At 39.9% G+C, this 21,046-nt stretch overlaps 1 protein-coding gene across 2 annotated transcripts; it reads right to left on the reverse strand.

The window, feature by feature from the left end:
* Nucleotides 1-1,703: 1,703 nt before the first annotated feature.
* On the reverse strand, nucleotides 1,704-20,937 carry crk (v-crk avian sarcoma virus CT10 oncogene homolog). Of its 2 annotated transcripts, XR_009796118.1 has the most exons (4): nucleotides 19,816-20,937; nucleotides 17,331-17,926; nucleotides 4,468-4,990; nucleotides 1,704-3,342 (listed from the first exon to the last, which is right to left on the reverse strand). XR_009796118.1 is itself a non-coding variant. In XM_061827798.1 (3 exons), the coding sequence occupies exons 1-3, from the start codon at nucleotides 20,033-20,035 to the stop codon at nucleotides 4,853-4,855; spliced, it is 954 nt and encodes a 317-aa protein (XP_061683782.1). In that variant the 5' UTR covers nucleotides 20,036-20,937; the 3' UTR covers nucleotides 1,704-4,852. The 2 variants fall into 2 exon arrangements, 1 of the variants encoding a protein (XP_061683782.1); XM_061827798.1 differs by having other exon boundaries at nucleotides 1,704-4,990.
* Nucleotides 20,938-21,046: the final 109 nt, after the last annotated feature.

Raw genomic sequence — 21,046 nt, forward strand, 5'->3', positions numbered from 1 at the left:
CTCCCACTTAGAAAACATGGAGGGGTTTGAAATTTTCATCTTCGGTGCATGTCCACTGTGAGAGAGATAATCTAAAAACAAAAATCCAGAAATCTCCATATATGATTCTTTTAACGATTTATTTGTGTAATACAGCTGCAAATAAGTATTTGAACACCTGAGAAAACAAATGTCAATATTTTGTACAGTAGTCTTTGTTTGGAATTATAGAGATCAAATGTTTCCTCTAGTTGTTCACCAGGTTTGTACACACTGCAGGAGGGATTTTGTCCCACGCTTCCACACAGATCTTCTCGAGCTCAGACAGTTTTCTGGGCTGTCGCTGAGAAACAGAGTTTCAGATCCCTCCAAAGATTTTCTATTGCGTTTAGGTCTGGAGACTGGCTAGGCCACGCCACAACCTTGATATGCTTCTTATGGAGACACACCTTGGTTTTCCTGGCTGTGTGCTTCAGGTCATTGTCATGTTGAAAGACCCAGTCACGACCCATCTTCAATGCTCTAACTGAGGGAAAGAGGTTGTTCCCCAAAATCTCACAATACATGGCCGCAGTCATCCTCTCCTTAATACAGTGCAGTCGCCTTGTCCCATGTGCAGAAAAACACCCCTAAAGCGTGATGCTACCACCCTCATGCTTCACAGTAAGGATAGTGTTCTTGGGATGGAACTCATCATTCCTCTTCGTCCAAACACGGTTAGTGGAATTATGACCAAAAAGTTCCATTTTGATCTCATCTGACCACAAAATGTTCTCCCATGACTCCTCTGTATCATCCAAATGGTCATTGGCAAACTTAAGATGGGCCTTGAAATGAGCTGGTTTAAGCAGGGGAACCTTCCGAGCCATGTATGATTTGAAACAATGACGTCTTAGTGTATTACCAACAGTCACCTTGGAAACGGTAGTCCCAGCTCTTTTCAGGTCACTGACCAAGTCCCGTCGTGTAGTCCTGGGCTGATTCCTCACCTTCCTAAGGATAATTGAGACCCCACAAGGTGATATCTTGCATGGGGCTCCACTTCGATTGAGATTGACAGTCATGTTTAGCTTCTTCCATTTTCTAATGATTGCTCCTACTGTGGACCTTTTTTTTTTTTTCCATCAAGCTCCTTAGCAATTTCTCCGTAGCCCGTTCCAGCCATGTGGAGTTGTACAATTTTGTCTCTGATGTCTTTGGACAGCTCTTTGGTCTTGGCCATGTTACAACTTTGAGTCTTACGGATTGTATGGAGTGGACAGGTGTCTTTATGCAGCTCATGACCTCACACAGGTGAATCTGATTCAGGAAAATACATGGAGTGGAGGTGGACTTTTAAAGGTGGACTAACAGGTTCTTGAGGGTCAGAATGCTAGCTGATAGACAAGTGTTCAGATACTTTTTTGCAGCTGTATCACACAAATCATTAAAAAAATGTTTGTTTAGATTATCTCTCTCACTGTGGACATGCACCTACGATGAAAATTTCAGATCCCTCCATGATTTCTATGTGGGAGAACGTGCAATATAGCAGGGTGTTTAAAATATGCATTTTCTTCACTGTATATCCTGTAAACCTGTGGGTTTGAATCGGATGTACAGTAGTCAAAAAGTTAGGCGTACACAACGTTTGTGCTAGTGCAGCCCAAAAAAAAAAATAATGGACACAACAGTGCAAAATGTTAGCCCATTGAGCCCTCCCCTGTAAATGATCTCGGACAATATGAGGGAAATTGTCATTTATTTTGCTAGTATATTAACATGTCACATGCTACAGAAAATAAAATTACAATTGTTTCAAAAGAATAGTGTTTTAATAAAATTACACAACTGCTATTAACAATTCTCGGTCGCATTTTGACACCCCTCATTTTGTATGAAGTGTGAATTAGTGTATAATTATCTAAAAGACTATAGTTTGTGGACTCATTTGCTTAGGATGTGCTGCATGCAGTGCCCAGATCACAAATTCCAAATTGACCAGTAAAATATGTTTCGAACTGATTTAAAAAATGTGCTTTGAATGTCACAATTGGACGTAACATACAGTACTCGAGATGAAGTAATGGAAAGAAGTCACAATTTGGACAGGAACCATGTGCATCATTGCAAACTCATTAAAACCAATTATGTGTTTTCAAAGCTGCGTGACTAATGTTCCTGGTGCCACACAAAGTCGACTCGGTATGCATGAGACAAAAGTGGACCGTGATGAGAACACACTATACATCAGGTCGGCTGTTGCAGTCATCTTCAATCGAATCCACGTGTATTGTGGATGAGGAAGGTAGTGATTGTCAGGCAGGGGTCGTGTGAACTGAGGGAGGGACTTGAAATAATATGGACGTTGAGTGAACTCTTAAAATCACAAATCGTGACTAGAAATGAAAAGATCATGCCATTTAAGGAAGAATGTAAAGAATATCCATTGCGCAAGTAATGACAAAGGAGAAACAGGTTCCTATTTCTAGAAATTACACAGAGAAAATTGGTGCAAGCTGGCAAAAAAGTACAATAAAATGGAAACACACACATATAGCACTTTTTTTCCCTATTGACATAATTGGTGACGCTCATTTTTACTAAGGCCTGGTACAAACTAACTCATGTGGAAAACAATCCGTTGTGAAGACAACCAAGACAAATGATAGCTTAACATGGAATAAAAAAAATATAATAATCACACAATGCATCATTTAATTACTACATATTTTTTCTTGGAAAAAAAAAAGTTTACTTAAATGGGGCTTAAAGAGGTGCAACAGTTAAGTGACAGCTAAGATTATCATTTATTTCTTATATTAAAACAGTAAATACGGTAGTTATATTCACTGTATTATAATAAAGCAGACTTATCTGTTTGATCAGACGGTATTTGCAAACATTTTTCACGCTGAAACATAAACATACCAGAAACTGAATCATCAAATCATATTTGTGCAGTTTTTTTGTTCTGTCACCTTGTAATGTCCTTTACAAAATTACAATAAAAGGGATGGAAATTCTTAAATGGTTTTACTCCAACTCAATGAATCTAAAAAAAAAAAAAAAATAATAATAATCGATAGATTAACTGATTATTAAAATAATCAGTAGTCGCTGTCCTACTCTCTTCCAACAGGGTTCGCAACTAGTGTCCCTTCAATGGCTATAGTTACATAAAATTTATCTTAGCTTCTGGGTCTCAATTGTTCATAATTAGGTGCTGTTCCATGGTAGGTGGTCGTGGGTTCCAGGGCGAATAAACAGAACAATCATGAGTGAATTTCACGAGTGAAGAGCCAACGTTGTCAACATAAACACGTATGCTCTCACAAGTGGGTGTTCTACACGACGAATCAGAGGACAGGGGACTTTCTTGGCCTAATATGGACAAATGGACAAAGCAGGTATAAAACTGGGTCAAACAGGAGTAGCTGTCAGACTAGCCTTTGCTGGACACTCATGTGACAAAACCAAGGTATTTTGTGAAATTAAAGATATTTTTATACCGGGTCCATATGAAGTCTAAAGATCCAAAATAGGGGACTTTTAAGTACATCATGACAATCAACATGAACAAACTGATTTCCCTATGACTGAACAAGGACATTTTGTTGAATGTCCATTCCAGTATAATGGACAATAAAAAAAATTACATTTAACAACAAACAGGACTACTTTAGGACAAATCAACATATTTGATATATTAGGCAACCAAAACCTCTTTACTTCAGATGCGGGCGGGCTACACTAGAGTGGTTGCCAATCCATCGCAGATTTATAATTTCAGACAACTTGTGATTGAGTTACATATTTTGCCCCTGCTCTGATTTTCATTGAACAGCAAACGAAATCATTCCACAACAAATATTAAAAATCCTTCACACTGTTAACTCGGTTTACTTTTTAACAGAGATTATGATGTATTAAAGTCAGGCTGAATACTTGGGTCATTTGGCCACATTTCAAATGAGCCAATGTTAAACTTGATACTTTAGTATGTCAACAGGCAAATGAAGTTAACGGAGTATGTTATAGCCAAAGTACTTGTCAGAGAGACTCAAGGTTTGTAAAGTTCTAGTGATGATTAATACTCAAACAGCCAATAAGACATCCGAGCTGTAATTGGTTCCTGTTGCTCGCTTAATACTGTGAATTGAATAGTAATTACAATAGGACTCAGTGGAAGGACAAATCTGTCTTAAAGTCTGAACAATGTTAATTTGAATCACACATTTGTTCACCTTGATGGACACCCCCCCTGCTGCTAAAACCTGAATTTTACGACAATACCAAAAAAACATGAATTCAAACTTCAATTAAGATTTTGGACCTTTGAATTTATGTTAACAAAATGGGTAGGGGGTGTTGTATGGATCAGAGCTAAATTTAATGGTGTTTTCTTAGGCAATGCCTCAAACCTCCACAATTATCAGAGGAAATCTGATATGAAGATAAAGGAATAAGCAACTTTAAAAATAACCATGGGAATGTCTTTGTATTCACCTCTGAACTTGTTATTTCCACCAGGTTTGAATGGTGGTGTTGAGTTTTTATCTACATGCTCAAACACAGGATGAGGAAATGGCAGAGTTGTGTGATGAGTAGTGTCCTGAGGAGTGAGAGGCGATAAAATACCATGTGTCATTATGGCAAGGATAAAATGTTCTAAAATTCAAGGTAGGGTTTCCAGCCCATCTTTCATTTTGTACTGTGTCAGTCAGAGCATTAAGTTGTGGTGAGGAGCCGTCAGGAAAATGCAAAGGCGTCTGGTGGATATTTTTCAAACTGACTTTGAGAAACTTTGCTTGGTGCAGGTAGAGTGGAAGTGAGGTGGTGACCATGATGCGTAAGAATGTGTGAGGCAGGCTTGCACCCGCCAGTCCATTTCTCAGCTGAGTTCATCCTCGGTGTTGTGCTGATCCAGCAGTTTGACGTGTGTGAAGGGAAAGTGACCACGTTTGCCTTTACATTCACCCTCCCACTGGCCGTTGACATTTATTTTAGTCACTTTCACCATATCGCCCACCTGAAGAGGGAGACAAACAGAGTAAACAACAAGTCATAATGAAAACAGAATGGTAAAATACATGCAGAACTAGAAGTAACGAGTGTGTAAACTGGATGAAACCCTAATAGGGGTGCAAACGTTTTTATGGTCCTCAGGGGCTTTTACTAAAACAGTTTTTTTCCAATTATTACAGGGGTTCGTCGGTTTACAACATTCCAACATATGATGTTAGGAGGTTATGAATGTGAATGGTGGGCAATTTACAGTTTGAGCAGCAGCCCGACGACATCAGTTACCACTTGCTATTCAATTGTCTTATACAATTTATGTTATTCTCGTAATTTATGGTCTAGATGTGTTTTGTCAGACAAATACTGTGTTCCCTCATTTAACGCGGGGACTACGTTCCCAAAATTACCCATATAACAAATAGAATATGTGTAGGGGTTGATTCCCCCCCCCCCATTTTTTCATTCATTATATTTTTTAGTTTACATGATGTTTTTTTCATTCACAAGCTGTTTATTTTTATTTACAGTTTTTCTTGGTTTGGCAGTTTTCAATTACAGCACATTTTTTTCATTTCTTATATATGTTTTAAGGTTATACATTTCTGACAGGTATTAACATTTTCTCACATTTCTCTCGTTTAAACACTCAAAAAGTTCAAACGTTTGTAGATTGAAAAAAAAAAAAGAGAGAGAAAGGTATACTACTGTATTCTAGAATGAAACCAAAGCTCAAATCATGTTTCAGGCCAAAACATTTATTTGAAAAATAAATATATAAACAATCACTTCACCCATTTTTGACCGCTTTATCCAGGGCTGGGTCTAAACATCCCATAAATACAAAAACATGCTATCTTTTAGAAAAAAAAAAAATTCTAAAGATCATAATATGAGGTTGGACATGAGGAATCTTTTTTATAATAGCGACTCGTGTATTTCATAATTCCTCTAGCCCTGCCTCTTTGTTCTGCAGCATCTTTTTCTGCTGAAGCCATTTGTGCCGGTGCCTTTTTTTGCGAGTGAAAAACATGCCCATGTGTAGTTGTTGGTGGTCTTTTTTTTTTTTTCCTGGATGAGAATTTTCATATAAAAAGAAATGCCACCTTTCAGCCCTGTGGTTGACTGGTGATTAGTCCAGGATGTACCCAACACCTCTTGCCCAAAGCGAGCTGGCATTGATTGTAGAACCCCTGGGACTGCATACAGGCTAAGAGGCACTGAAAAGTATACTGTATATGTTGTGCATTAATAAGACTATTCCATGATCTATTATTTACAGGCTAGCCCGACCCAAAGTCAGCTGGGATAGTGTCCTCACAACTTCTTTTTGTTGCCTGCAACTGTTTATTGTTGTTGGGGCCATGGTGATCAGTGTGTTAGGTCATGTTTGAGTTAACAATATAAAACCCAGTGATCATAAGAGAAGGAATGTGGTGGTATTGGGATAAAAAAATTATTGCAGTAGTCTGACAGTGCAATCGTGAAAGAATAAATTAGTCTTGTGTGATCCAGGCATAATGTATTGTCTGTCTCAGACGTGTTGTCTGTGCCACACTGAATTTTTTTTTTAAAATAACTATTGGGTGTCTGATATTTACAGTACTACGTCAAAAGACATGACTAAAAATAAAGTAGCTTTTGGATTCAAATCTACTGTACATGATGGCAACATATGTTTTTTTCCCAGACCCGATCAGGCAAATTACAACAAAGCGATCAGCATTAAGTGTTCCTTATTGTCTGATACCAATCAAACGGTTTGATTGGTGTAAAGTCCACCTCTAACTACTATTATGACTACATATAGATCAAAACTCCGCATCACAATGGAGAAATTATTTTGTTCAATGTAGCAGGACCAAAAATCATACAAAGCTGCACAGAATCAACACAAATGGAATAAAAAGAAGGATAAAGAGATTAGTCTATCAAAGTCAAAAGGATCCAAGTCACCAAGACAAGGCAATGTGAGCAAATGATTAACAGTCCAGTGCAGTGCTTTGATGCTGAGTCACTTCTCTGACCTATTTGAAGAAAGCAGAAAAAGCAACGTTTCCCACGTTAAAGACAGAAAAAGCATACAAATGACCGAACGATATCAACTAGCTTGGACAACAGGAACAGCGCGAGTCACTACAGTACTGAATAAATGTTGTGAAGCAAGTTAAAAGATATTCTCCAGTAAGTGAAGTTTCACTACACTGCAATAACTAACCTGCAGACTGAAATGACAAGGTAAACCACTGGTTACCAAAGTGGTTTTTTGGACTAAATCAAAACATGTACCAATAACCAAATTGGAAGATCTTTCCATGTCTGGCAATCGTAACTACTGGATACAGCTATGTAAAAATACTTTTAGAATGACAAAAAATGCAAATCGACAATCAAGGTTCTCACTACACTATAAGTAAAACAGTCTTTTCTCCCCAACGAATATTTCTGTGCAATGCACCCAAAACACACCCCAGATACCTATTTTCATACTCTATGGGAATGCATCCCAATTCACCAGTTCAGGGTGTACTGTGCCTCCTGACCGTCGACAGCTGGGATAGGCTCCAGCACTCGCGTGACCCCCGTAAGAATAAGCGGCTAAGAAAATGGATAGATGGATACCAATTCAATGCTTCTGGACTTCGGCTACACAAAAATTCCATCATATTTTGAAGGAAAAAAAAAAAAAAAAGGATTCTGCTTTCCGCTACAGTGTGTATAGAGCTTGTGCACGTGACGTCACCATTTACATGACGCCATATGGCTGGTCGACCAGAGCTGCTCGACATTGTGGGAGACATTGAACCGGAGGAGAATATTTACAATACCCGAGACCTGTTGTGCTGTTGGTTGACACAACAGATGAGACAGATATTCAAAGAGATCATTCTATACCATACCAACTGAAAAGAGCAGAAAAGATCGATGGATTTTGGCAATTAAACGTGATGGCTGGTGCCCAACCAAATACACACGCCTGTGTAGCGATCACTTAATTTTAGGTAGGAATTATTCTTAATCTCAATTTATGAAGTATTTATGATGCCAAGTTGACTCATTTGAGAACAATGCGTATTTAAAAAAGAAAACGTCTAAATGGGGTTTTCGTAAATGCAGGGGTCATTTATATAAAGATTGGTACTTGTATTGAATACTAGCAGAAAAGATTGATGCATTTCAGCAAAGGTTAACGTGTCGCCGAGTACACTTCCGCGTTCACGAGCCATCTCACCGTTGAGAACAGATCCAGCAAAGAAGTATTTGCATGCATCCAGAGTTTTATATGCTTTCAAACTTCTCCGTGTAAATCTTGATGACTTACTCACCAGATAAATGTGTATATTCAGTTGTCCAAGACAAGCACAGGGGAATTAACAAATTTATCGGCGAAAACATCGACTTCAGCATTAAATATGAGTCCTCAGAACCAAGTATCCCTCATTTTTCCCACGTACCTTCTTTTATTATCACCTTCAAATTTTTAAAGGTATCGGGCAAAACTCTGGGCGTCGTGCTATAAGACACATTTTCGTTTAATCTCAATGGATTTAGCATTGAACAATGCTTTGTTTGACCAGCAATATGGCCAGTCACGTGATTTCGATGACGTATGTGCACGAGCTCTATACTTAGCGATTTAAGCTTACCGTAACTTACAGACTTTAAGTCGAGACTTTTGTCACACACTTTCAACCCTGCAGCTTATGCAATGATGCGGCTAATTTATGGATTTTTTCTAACGGCCGCCAAGGGCATTCGAGCAGAAAAGGTAAGAGGGAGACAGGTGGAATTTATGTGTCGAGGAAGACGCAAGTTTAATGCAACTTCGCGCTTTGTGCATGAATAAAATTGGCATGAACAGACCCTCATCATGGAAAATGCAAGAAGAAATGTATATGACACGGCTTTCAAGTTAAAAGCAATCGAGCTGGCCGATAAAGAAGGAAATACAGCTGCTGCACGTATACAAATGAATTGATGGTGAGATGCTGGAAATGGCAGCAGGAAGAACTGGAGCAATGTAAAAAGACGAAAAAAAGTTTTCAGAATTGATAAAAGCAGGTCACCTGAACCGTGTTGCTGCAGCGTCTCAGTGCCTTTTCCCGGTATGCTTTTTTACCCATCCCTGTTAGTGCTATCTTACTACCATATTGCTCCTGTTACTGCCACATCACAGGCACTGTTTGGAAAGAAAAGCTAAGGTTATATTAACTCTCCATCCATCCATCCATTATCTTTGCCGCCTATTCTCACAAGGATTGCAGGGAGTGCTGGAGTCTATCCGAGCTGTCAACGGGCAGGAGGCAGGGGACACCCTGAACTGATTGCCAGCCAATCACAGCGCACATTGAGACAAACAACCACACTCACAATCAGACGAAGGGGCAATTTAGAGTGTCCAATTAATGTCAATGTGAACAAATATCCATCCATTTTATGAACCGCTCATCATCATGAGGGTCGGGGGAGTGCTGGAGTCCATCCCAGCTGTCAACAGGAAGGAGGCTGGGTACAAACCTGAACTGATTGCCAGCCAATCGCAGGGCAGACAGCCGCACTCACAATCAGACCAAGGGGCAATTTAGAGTGTCCAATTAATGTTCCATGTGTTTGGGATGTGGGAGGAAACCGGAGTGCCCGCAGAAAACCCATGCAGGCACGGGGAGAACATGCAAACTCCAAACAGGCAAGACAAGGATTGAACCCGGGACCTCAGAATTGTGAGGCCAAAGCTTTACCAGCTGAGCCACCATGGCGTTGGTTATATTATTAAAATGTTAAAAACTCTTTCAGTGTACCATCTTTCTTTGTAAATATCTCATGTTTCAATGTGGGCCCATGCACCCTATAGACCAGTGTGGTTTATGTATGTACAAAATGATTTTTCCTTTAAAAATGTACTTGGTGAGGCTTATGATCAAGTGCGGCTTATAGTACAGAAATTATTATCAACCTTCCTAATAAATATACACAATCATTACTCAGCGCATTAACTATTGCTAAAACAATTCTATTCAAATGGAAAAACAAGATAATCAGTGGCTAAATCTCATCATAGCATATATTGACTTGGAAAACTTATCAGCAAACGAAAAAAAAAAAAAAAATCAGACTACATATATTCATAGACAATGAATCACCTTTCCTTAACATGCTAAATCTAGACTCTTGATGTCTTAGCCTGAGTAGTATGCGTCTGAAAATACCAAGAATACTCTCCTCAGGTTGAAAATAGTCTTTGGACTTCTGTATTCTTTGTCAAGGTTGTTGTTGGCAGATTATTTATTCTAATTATTTAGCTATTACAATGATCGCTTTTAAATTTTTCCTTTCCCACACATTTTAGATTGGTTTGCACAGTGGGATGACATGTATGAAGTGGAGATTTCCTTCTCTTCTTCCTGTTTGTGGTTCCATCTTCTGTGGGGGCGGGATATTTTTTTCACACAATCTGATTCATGGGGTAGGGCCAATGATAGTAACCAGGCGTAGTAAGGGGGGGGAAGTGGCTTATACACTTGTCCACTACATGGACAGCACCACCTGGCTTGGATGGCTGCTTGGCGTGGGGGCCTGCCTCTCATGGCCCGTGGCTGCTCTCTAGGGTCACGTCCTTATTGTTTTCTTGTTGGGTGCCTGCCCCTTCCAACAAAAAAAGAGGTTATCCTGCCCTCGGGCTGGGCTAGGACTGGCCGCCCCTGCGGGTTGTAGGGGGCTTCCTGTTCTCCTGGTGGTGAGCTGGTGTGGCAGTGGTGGAGATGGGGTGGCATTGGATCCCTGCGGCCACTGCCTTGTGGCCAGTTGTCCGGGAGCCTCGGGGTGAGGGGTGTCCTTTCCACAGGGTTGCTCTTGGGCGGACGCCTGGTCCCAGTTTCCATCCTCGATTGATTGGGTGAGGTCCCTCACCTCCACGTTGCAGTGACAGCAATTATAGGACATTTCTGTCAGTCTTTGCATGCATAATGGTGTGAATTCACTTGCATGTGTCCGTAGGCGCACACCCCTGGGATTCTTTTACTGGGTGTGAGACTACTCACTTATTGCAACAAATAACTTGTACAGTATACATGAAAAGGTTATGTACAGTGACGAAAATAAGTATTTGAACACCCTACTACATTGCAAGTTCTCCCACTTAGATATCACGGAGGGGTCTGAAATTTTCCTCGTAGGTGCATGTCCACTGTGAGACAGAGAGAATCTAAAAAGAAAAATCCAGAAATCACAATATATAATTTTTAAACAATTTATTTGTGTGATACAGCCGCAAATAAGTATTTTAACACCTGTCTATCAGCTAGAATTCTGACCCTCAAAGACCTGTTAGTCCGCCTTTAAAAGTCCACCTCCACTCCATGTATTATCCTGAATCAGATGCAACTGTGTGAGGTCATTCGTTGCATAAAGACACCTGTCCACCCCATACAATCCGTAAGACTTGTAACACGGCCAATACCAAAGAGCTCTCAAAAGACACAAGAGACAAAATTGTACAACTCCACACGGCTGGAAAGGGCTACGGAGAAATTGCCAAGCGGCTTGGTGAGAAAAGGTCCACTGTTGGAGCAATCATTAGAAAATGGAAGAAGCTAAACATGATGGTCAATCTCAATCGGAGTGGAGCCCCATGGAAGATATTACCTCATGGGGTCTCAATGATCCAAACGTGAGGAATTAGCCCAGGACTACATGACAGGACTTGGTCAATGACCTGAAAAGTGCTGGGACCATCGTTTCCAAGGTGACTGTTGGTAATACACTAAGACGACATGGTTTGAAATCATATCATGCATGGCACAGAAGGTTCCCCTGCTTAAACCAGCACATGTCAAGGCCCGTCTTAAGTTTGCCAATGACCATTTGGATGATACAGAGGAGTCATGGGAGAAAGTTTTGTGGTCAGATGAGACCAAAATTGAACTTTTTGGTCATAATTCCACTAACCGCGTTTGGAGGACGACGAATGATGAGTTCCATCTCAAGAACACGTCCCTACTATGAACCATAGGGGTCGTAGCATCATGCTTTGGGGTGTTTTTATGCACATGGGACAGGATGACTGCACTGTATTAAGGAGAGTTTGTCCGCAGCCATGTATTGTGAGATTTTGGGGAACAATCTCTTTCCCTCAGTCAGAGCATTGAAGATGGGTCGTGGCTGGATCTTTCAACATGACAATGACCCGAAGCACAGAACCAGAAAAACCAAGGAGTGGCTCCTTTAGAAGCATATAAAAATCATATATGAATATTTCTGGATTATTCTTTTTAGATTCTCTCTCTCTCTCTCTCTCACAGTGGAAATACACCTACGATGAAAATTTCAGACCCCTCCATGATTTCTAAGTGGGAGAACTTGCAATATAGCAGGGTGTTCAAATACTTATTTTCTTCACTGTATCACCCTACTTATATTCTTGTTCTATAGACATCTATAATTCACTTTGTCACTCCCACCACATTCAAGCTGGATAGCTGGGTTCATGACCCTTGTCTTGCATGTTTCTTCTCCTGTCCTTGTCCTATCCTGTCTTGTCGTGTTTTTCCTTGAGAGGGTTTAGGGTCCATATTTAATGTTTCTTTGTTGTGGATATGGATGATAGAATGCTGTTTTTCCCCTCATTCTCTTTAGAGGATAGCGCTTATTCTATGTCTTTTTTTCTTTTCTCTCAGCCTTCTGGAAATTCTGTTCTGTTAGTCCGATTGACTCTGATCCTCAATAAAACTTAAATTAAAATACAAAGAAATCATAGAGGAAACTCAAAAACTCCACAGTGACAAAGTAAAAATGTTCCAGCACAAAGGGGATCCAGAGTGACTATTCTGCTTGATCAAAACAAAATAAATAAACAATTGCCCTTTTCCTCAGCAGCCCATACCATAGCCTAAAATGAACATTTGATTTGGGGTTCTATATTACCAGTATTAATATCAAACCTATGAAGCCAATGTGTGCGGAACTAACCCAGATGGCTTAATATTCATTAATTAATGTCTCAGCCAAAAGTTGAATAGAACATTGTTGAAATATTTATTTGGAACTGTTTTATCACGTGGCTTGGTTTATATGTGGAAACTTTAACTTGACTTCGTGTTTTAAGTTTATAGCCTTTTATTTTGAAGTGTATGTACCGGAACTCAGCTTTTTGGCAGCAAAAATAACCAGAGACAGAACCAGTGCTTTTAGTTTTTTATGGGTTGAACCAAATGCTATATAAGGTTGACTCCTTTCCTTACCGACCGATGAAGCGCACGGTTAGTTTGTGATATAGTGAGACGTTTGTGAATTTTGTCCCAACGCATTGTCATGTAAAGTTGCTACAGTGAACTTTTAGCTCAATGTTCAAGTTTTCTGTCACGGGCTCTTATGTTGGTTTAAAAACTAAAATAAATGCTAAAAACCATCAGTGCAAAAGTGAAACCAGCCGTTTGCACTTAAATGTTTGCATTGATGTATTTTATTGTTTAACTCACCCAAATTACTTGACTGAAGTTCTGCACTGTCTTGGCTGAGGCTTAGAGCGGGAGGGAGTATCTCAGACACTACATATTGTGAAAGCCTCCTTTGCATAATATAATTCAATTCCAAGTATTGCACTGAGGCAACTGGTCATTAAGTTGATGCACAATTTTGTTCGCCGACACTGGGGACATGCACATCCGTGTGCGTGTTGTTCTTTTTTGATTTTCACCACACTTCGAGTTGGCGGACTAGTGATTGATTTTTTTTTTTTTTTTTATTCAAATGATTCTGGGAGAGCTATAATGTTACTCCCAGTTCCAATCCAATTCTTGATGCCTCAATTTAATGCAACTCAATTTAGAACATTCAATTAAGAAATATAAAGGCTGTGTGATGGTGTCTGCCATAATCTCAAGTCTCAGAGTCCTTCAACTTCACAAAGCTGAGAGGAAACAGTCCCATTTCCCAACCATAAACTATTTCCTTCACCCCATGACCTGCTCAGTGGGAGCCCTCTGCCTGCTTCCGGACTGTTGGGCAGCTTGGCCACAGTGACCAAGCAGTAGACCTCAATGTGACTTCGATGTCCTCTCATTTGATTGAAAGAAATTATTACATACAACTACATTGCACACTCAGTACTTCCCCAATTTCTGAGTGGCACAAAATAGCTAAATACTGTCTCCATTGTGTATTATCCCCTCTCTTTAACTATGACAACGAATGATTGATGTTGATTTTCACATACTCCCCTTCTCCCAAAAAAAAGCCTCAAACAAATTGTCTACGCAACCAAACCCATGCTCAACCAAGTTTCGGTGACGACAAAGGCAGACGGTTGTTTTGTGTATTGAAAGAAGTTTCACCTAGACACATGCTCACTCATGCAGCGCTCAGCCCGCAACTTGCTCATCAAATCACAATTTTCACAGCAGTGGTGTTAGATTTTTGACTGACAGTCAGTGACAGAGGACAGATAACGTGACCCCCCACATCTGCTTCAGGTCACAATAGAGTTGCCAAACTACAAATTAACACTGTATCAAAACCAGTGATAGCCGTTACAAAAGCATAGTGGAACATCACGAAATCTACGACATCCAGTTTGCGTTGTTACCATGTGGATCCAACAATTTCAGGTCAGTAACCATTGAAGTGCTCGTCGTTTTAGCAATAACTGATGCGGTGATCACAGGCAAATCACTACAAAACAACGATCCTTCTCACCGGCACAGGCCACCCCACTGCAGCACTCGGCACCATCTTTTTACTCCTGCACACTCCTGTGCCGTCAAATGTTCATTGCTTAACATTGCACCGTACCATTACAGTAATTTATTGTCACAATTTGGAAAAGGTACTATACATTGTGTATGATTGTAATTAGCTGTAAACCGTTTGCTTTGCACATTCGAGATTCTAAAATTCCATACTTACATACATACAGGCCCTAATTTCTATACTTTTGTTAAAAATAATTTGACATTTAACAGTGTCTCTGAATTTTAATCACATATTTTGTTGTTTTCTTCCCATTGATTTCATCCTTATAATCTGTGAGTAGATTTAAACTAAGTAAACTGTTTGTACCACTTGTCTCCATTTCCCCCCAATTCCTCAGCAACATCCCATCAAAGATCTCATCATCAAATAAAGTAAATGATAAAATCACTCATTTGTTTTAAATTCACTAATTTCTGTCCTCATATTAATTCAGGTTTACTGATCAAAAAATTTAACATCAGTACCTTGTTTGTTTGTGCAATCTAACAAGTAATGGTGCTGTACATTAATTTGGAACAATGTAAAGATTTTTTGGGACAGGAACTACTTGAGAAATTCAAAGGATGTATAATATCATGACAACATACTGCATTTTTCGGACTATAAGTCGCAGTTTTTTTTTTCCATAGTTTGGCCGAGGGTGCGACTTATTCTCCAGAGCAACTTATGTGAAATTATTAATACATTATTACATCCATCCATCCATCCATTCATTCATTTTTCGAGTCGCTTATCGGTTATTTTCACACTGACAACCGTAAGAGGGCGCTCTTGGCCCATGTATCTGTAACTTATCACTACTCAGAAGGACTGAACAAAAATGCCATTGAAGAGAAAATCATATTCTGCAGATTATTTTAAATAACATTATGATGTTGCTAACCAATGATGAAAAAAGTACCATGAATGCAACTTGTCATACGTTGTTAGATTAAGCTTCATGCAGGTGTTGAGACTTCCGTCCGTTTATCGCGAACATAATTCAATTTGCCATCATGATGGTGCAATGGTGAACGGTTCTTGCTGACAAAGGCATGTCTTTTATTCGTTTATCTTGTTTTTATATGAAGTTGGCAAAACGCTTATTGGCAACATTAAGGAGGAATGCTTTAGCATACTGCCCATCTGTGAATGTAGATACACAGCAGAACCCTCACTCTCCACAAAGGTTGTCCATTCTTGTCTTAAACTTCGACAGTACTCATATTTTTTTCTTTGAGCGAACTTTGTCAAAAGCATTTTCATTGTTACATAGTTGTTCCGACACGATTGGCGTTCGACTCTAAGCCTGTGGACTACGGCAACCTCACTAGGACAAACCGTCTCTGCATCATTGCGAGAGCACAGCTTCTGGGTGAATCCGACATGCAACTTTCCGGGAAGTCATTGGATGGCTCGACAAAGTATGGGCTTCCATGACAACCAAAACTATCCTGTTGGGACTCAGAAAGGCTGCAATAGGCTAGTTTTAACTGCAACCGACGATGAGTCTGACGTAAGCGACGTAGAAGAGGAAACGGCGTGTCGTCTACCTCTGGAGTTGGCGGACTTGTTTAGAAGTGACACAGAGGATGAAGATTTCATTGGATTTTAATTACCAAATACTGGGAGTGACACAGATGGTTTTAGTAAACTTCTTAGTATGTTATTTAGGCTGTAGTTGTCAAAATAACTCTTAATATGTTACGTTAACATACCAGGCACGTTCTCAATTACGTCATGTAACTTAAGCATACCGTTCAGCCAGTTGTTGCCTTTCTTCTATTTTTATTTTAAATTGTTCGCCATTTAAAATTTAAATGGCATGTTTGTTCTTGGTGTTGGATTTTATCAAATAAATTTCCCCCAAAAATGCAACTTGTACTCTAGTGCGAATTATGTGTTTTTTTATCTTTGTTTTTATGGATTTTATGGGTGGTGCGACTTGTACTCCGGAGCAACTATAGTCTGGAAAAAAAGGTACACCATGGAATTTTCTAATCTTTTTTCTTTGTTGTAGAAGCATCTCAAGAATAAATAGTGGAAATAAGCAAAGTGTGTGAACACTTATATACCTGTACTATTTGAATGTTTATATTTTATATAAATCTGCACAAACTTCACAACTTCACCTGCACAAACATTTTACTTTGTCTTTATGGGATATTTTATGTAATTAAAAAAAAAAAAAACCTACACTCAAATCAGCAGCAGAATAAGTCTAACAAGAAATTTGGAAAACGTGAAGGAATGTGAATACTATACCATTTGTAGTTTTTCCATTTATTTATAGTGGACACCCGCATACCTGTGGTTTAGCACCCCCTACAATTTTTTGTTTTAGGTTTTTTAGTTTTTGGGGGGAGAGGCAGCAACCCAGAAAACACTGATTGATGACTTATTCCTGTTTAGTCAATAATTTGGGGGGGTTTCAAAAAATATATGTATATCCTGTTAATACAATTATCATGACCATTAATTATCTGCGAATTTTGCTCTCCCCCACAGACAGCGGGGTTCCACTATCTTCATGGACCTTTCTTATTTGCCTTCAGCTTTGGTCCTTACCTCCTGGGAATATCAAGGATCGATTGTATGCAAAAAGAGCCACATATTGATGTTACCTCCAAAGCCAGGGCGGTCTTGTCATAGGCATTGGGGACCCTCTTCTGTATGGCCCTGGCAAAGACAGGTCCATTCTGGAGGTTTGGGAGGGGGGTTGGTTGGGCATACTGGCTGGGATCTCCCATTAGCGGTGCACCAGGCTGGACCGTGGTGCCATCAGAGTTCCCTACCATTCCCATTCCTCCGGGAGGTCCTGGAGCAGGTACACTGGAAGCAACTGCCGAACTCGGAGACGTCGGACGGTATTTCTCTACATATGGCACAGGGATCATTCCCGCTCGGCCTTCAGAGTTCTGAGCATTCCACCATTGCTCTTCAGGCTTCTCAAGAACACGGAGGATATCACCCTTCCGAAACGGTAGATCTTCATCGTCATTGCCTGGGAAATCGAAAAGTGCTCTGACGTATTCATCTTCCAGGCGGGGTGGCGGGGCACCGCCAGGGCCAATACTGATAAAGGATGTGTGTTTGGACTTGTTGATGGGTTCTATTAGGGTGGTGGTGTCCAGGTAGTGGATTTTGTAGAACTCTAGCAAAGCAGGGAGGGCGTCAAACTCCTGGTCACCAATACGAAACCTTGGATGCGACAAACTTGCTGGAATGGGAAGGGGGGGGGGAGAGAGAGAAGATAAACGTTATTCAGCTCTGAAAAAAAAAAGCCCATTAGTCACTGGAAGTGGAGCCAGTGGTACATACAGGCAGACTTTGATATATCTGAGAGTCATGAGGCAATAAAGTAAAGTCCATAAATTGGCGAATGTAACATAGATCTCATTACACTATAAAACAGGGGTGTTCAAACTATGACTCAAGGGCCATTTGCAGCCGATTGGCAATCTTCTTTAGCAGCCAGTTGAATATATGAAAAGTAAAAATAGACACCGCACTTGTTTATTTTCTTGGTGGCAAGGCAGTAGAAAAGAAGTAAGTATCATCTCACTTTCTTGTTTTCTATCAAATTACCTATCATTCAGTAAGCAGGGTTTCAGATCTGTGAATGTTCGTTTATTGCTGTGTCAGTTTTTGTTGATTGCTCATGTTTTGGTTTTGAATGTGGAGAGAATGTGTAGATGAGATTTTCCTATAAAAGGGTGGCCCTATCCCAACAGGATACATGGTTCAAAATTCTAAAAACAAACAAAAAAATCTGATTTTGTTGCTTCATCACCAACTCTTTTTACAATACACATTTTCATCTAATTTGATCATTAGTGGGAACGACATGCCCCACTGAATCATTTTTTTGTTTTGAAAATATTAATTTTACTGATGTGTACAGTGTAAGAATTTTTGGCAATTGGACAAAAGTTTCTAAAAGCTGTCAGAAAAAAAAGTGTATAATTTTTTCAAACTTTTAATACCAAAAAGTCGTCATAGTTAGTTGTCCAAAATTAATATTCATGATTTGCAACATTTTCTAAATATGCTAATTAAACTTTTGGATATATATATTGAAGACTTTTATTATTTATTATACATTTATTGAGTAAATGTATTAAGTCATATTCAAGCAAATTATAAAAGTTGATTAAATGTATGCGGTCATATTTAAGCAAACTATAAAAGTATAATAATAGTCTTCATTATATATACAATTTCTCCTATTGCTTAATCTGTTTTTTCTAACAAAACTAACAAAAATGCAGATTAGAATCTTCAGACTTCCTTTTTTTTAGGGGGTTTCTTTACAAATGATCCTCATTTGTCACTCAAGATGTCTTTCCCGTTAATGCCACTGGAGAGAGCCTCATTATGTTGTTGCAATACACCAGAGGCATCTGTGAGCTGAAGTGCTAGGATTAGGGCAGCCATTTTGCATTCAAACAATAGCAGACAGCAAAATAAATTCTAAATTATGCATGAATTTGTTAGTGTCGAAACTTGTGTGTCTTTACCATTAGGATTGTATAATGAGCGTTAAGGGTTCAATGAGTAAAGCTCATTTCTGCACTGTATCCCCAGTTTGAAGGGAAATAAAAATTATGAAAAATCATGTCTATGAAGCTGTTAATGTCCTCACCGTTTTATAAAATGTATTTTAATTGGCCACCGTCATTTGTTCTGTTGAGTTGGATTGTATGTACCATCAATGACTACAGATAACTTGAACCATCAAGAATTTTTGGGAAATACGACTTTTAAATGTTACTGTTTCAGGAAGGGAGTTTTTTTTTTTTAAACAAATCTCTTTAACATTACTGCTCAAATTAGATAAAATAACCCATATAGGTGCTCAATTAGCTTTATCTCCACTGATTTTAAGAAGAGCACGAATTCAATGTGGCCCTTTAATACTTTTTTTTTTTTTTTTAGAATGGAGACAGAAATAGAAAAAGTTTGTACACCCCTGGAATACAAACATGACTACGAGTTTCGGGATAATGTATTAGTTGGGCCACAGTGAACTGTATTCGGATGGATCTGCACCGGTGCAAGTCATGGAAGCGCGCTGCTGGGGGGTGCGCATGTCCAATATTGTCTTACCTGGACCGGATTGTCGGTTATTGCTGATGCTATTGATGATATAATGCGAGACCTTGGAGTTCTCCGACACCGAGAGCACGTAGTCGCCGGGGCTGGTGATGGAGTCCCGCACCAGAAAAACGCCGTGCCTCTGCCCCTGCAACAGCGACACAGCCTCCTGTCTGCTTAGGCGACCCCAGTACCAACTGCTGCGGTCCTCCGCGTCAAAATTGCCGGCCATGATAAGCACTCCGAAGCCGAGGCGTCGTCGGGGCCTTCCCAGCTCTCCCTCCCGCGATCCGCACGGAAAGCCTTCAACTCATACAAAACTTCAGCGCCTCGAGCACGTTTGGGAAACAGACGACATCCGCAGCTAGCCGTTTGCGCATCAAGTCGCGGCCCCGAGAAACTTCAGCCGCGAAAACACAAGGATACTTCTCGCCTTAACGACGGCACACGGTTATAATTGTGAGAACCAATTGAAGTTCAAGGGTCAAAATTCCATATATACCAGAACGGTCGATGACAGCTAAGTTCAAAACTGAAATGGCGGATACGGGAAAACCAAAAAAAGGGACCCAAGTCCCGGATGTGACGTCGACATTCACGCTGCAGTCACAACAGGGAACGACATAAGATTTGCCTTACATCTATATTCAAATATACAGGATTTCTTGGTGGTTCTTTGAATCTGACGACAATAGAGATGTTGGGATAAGAAGCAATCCTCCATTAATTGGGACATATAGCATACCCTTGACGTGATTGTTGAGTTTAACATTTAAATACTAGTTTATGATTTAGAATCAATTATTTTAGTTCACGGTGGAGCAGATGACCTCACAGCTCTGAGGACTGGGATTCCAATCCCGGCCCCCCTGTGTGAAGTTGTCATGTTCTCTCTGTGCCTGCGTGGGTTTCCTCCGTGCACTCCGGGTTCTTCCCAGATCCCCAAAACATGCATCATTAATCGGAGAATAGTTGTGATTGTGAGTGCGACTGTTGTCTGTCTCCATGTGCCCTGCGATTGGCTGGCAGTCAGTTATGGGTGTATATCACCTCCTGCCCGATGACAGTTGGGATTGGCTCCAGCACTCCCGCGACACTCGTGAGGATAAGCAGAATCAGAAATGAATGGTCAGGTTTCCTGCGATACAGGGGTCCAGTTGCAATTAGTTCATTTTACCACAAGATGTCAGCCAAAGGCAAAGAAGTAAGTACTGCCCATTTTTTTTTTTTCCTACGGTTTGTT

This window comes from Syngnathoides biaculeatus, chromosome 8 (genome assembly GCF_019802595.1).
Source record: "Syngnathoides biaculeatus isolate LvHL_M chromosome 8, ASM1980259v1, whole genome shotgun sequence".
Taxonomy (NCBI): Eukaryota; Metazoa; Chordata; class Actinopteri; order Syngnathiformes; family Syngnathidae; genus Syngnathoides; species Syngnathoides biaculeatus.

Coding starts and splice junctions, on each gene's coding strand:
- crk (XM_061827798.1), bottom strand. CDS start 20,035: ATGGCCGGCAATTTTGACGCGGAGGACCGCAGCAGTTGGTACTGGGGT. Junction 17,927..19,815: donor TAACCGACAATCCGGTCCAG/GTAAGACAATAT, acceptor TTCCCATTCCAG/CAAGTTTGTCGCATCCAAGG. Junction 4,991..17,330: donor AGACCGCCCTGGCTTTGGAG/GTAACATCAATA, acceptor CTCCCTCTTCAG/GTGGGCGATATGGTGAAAGT.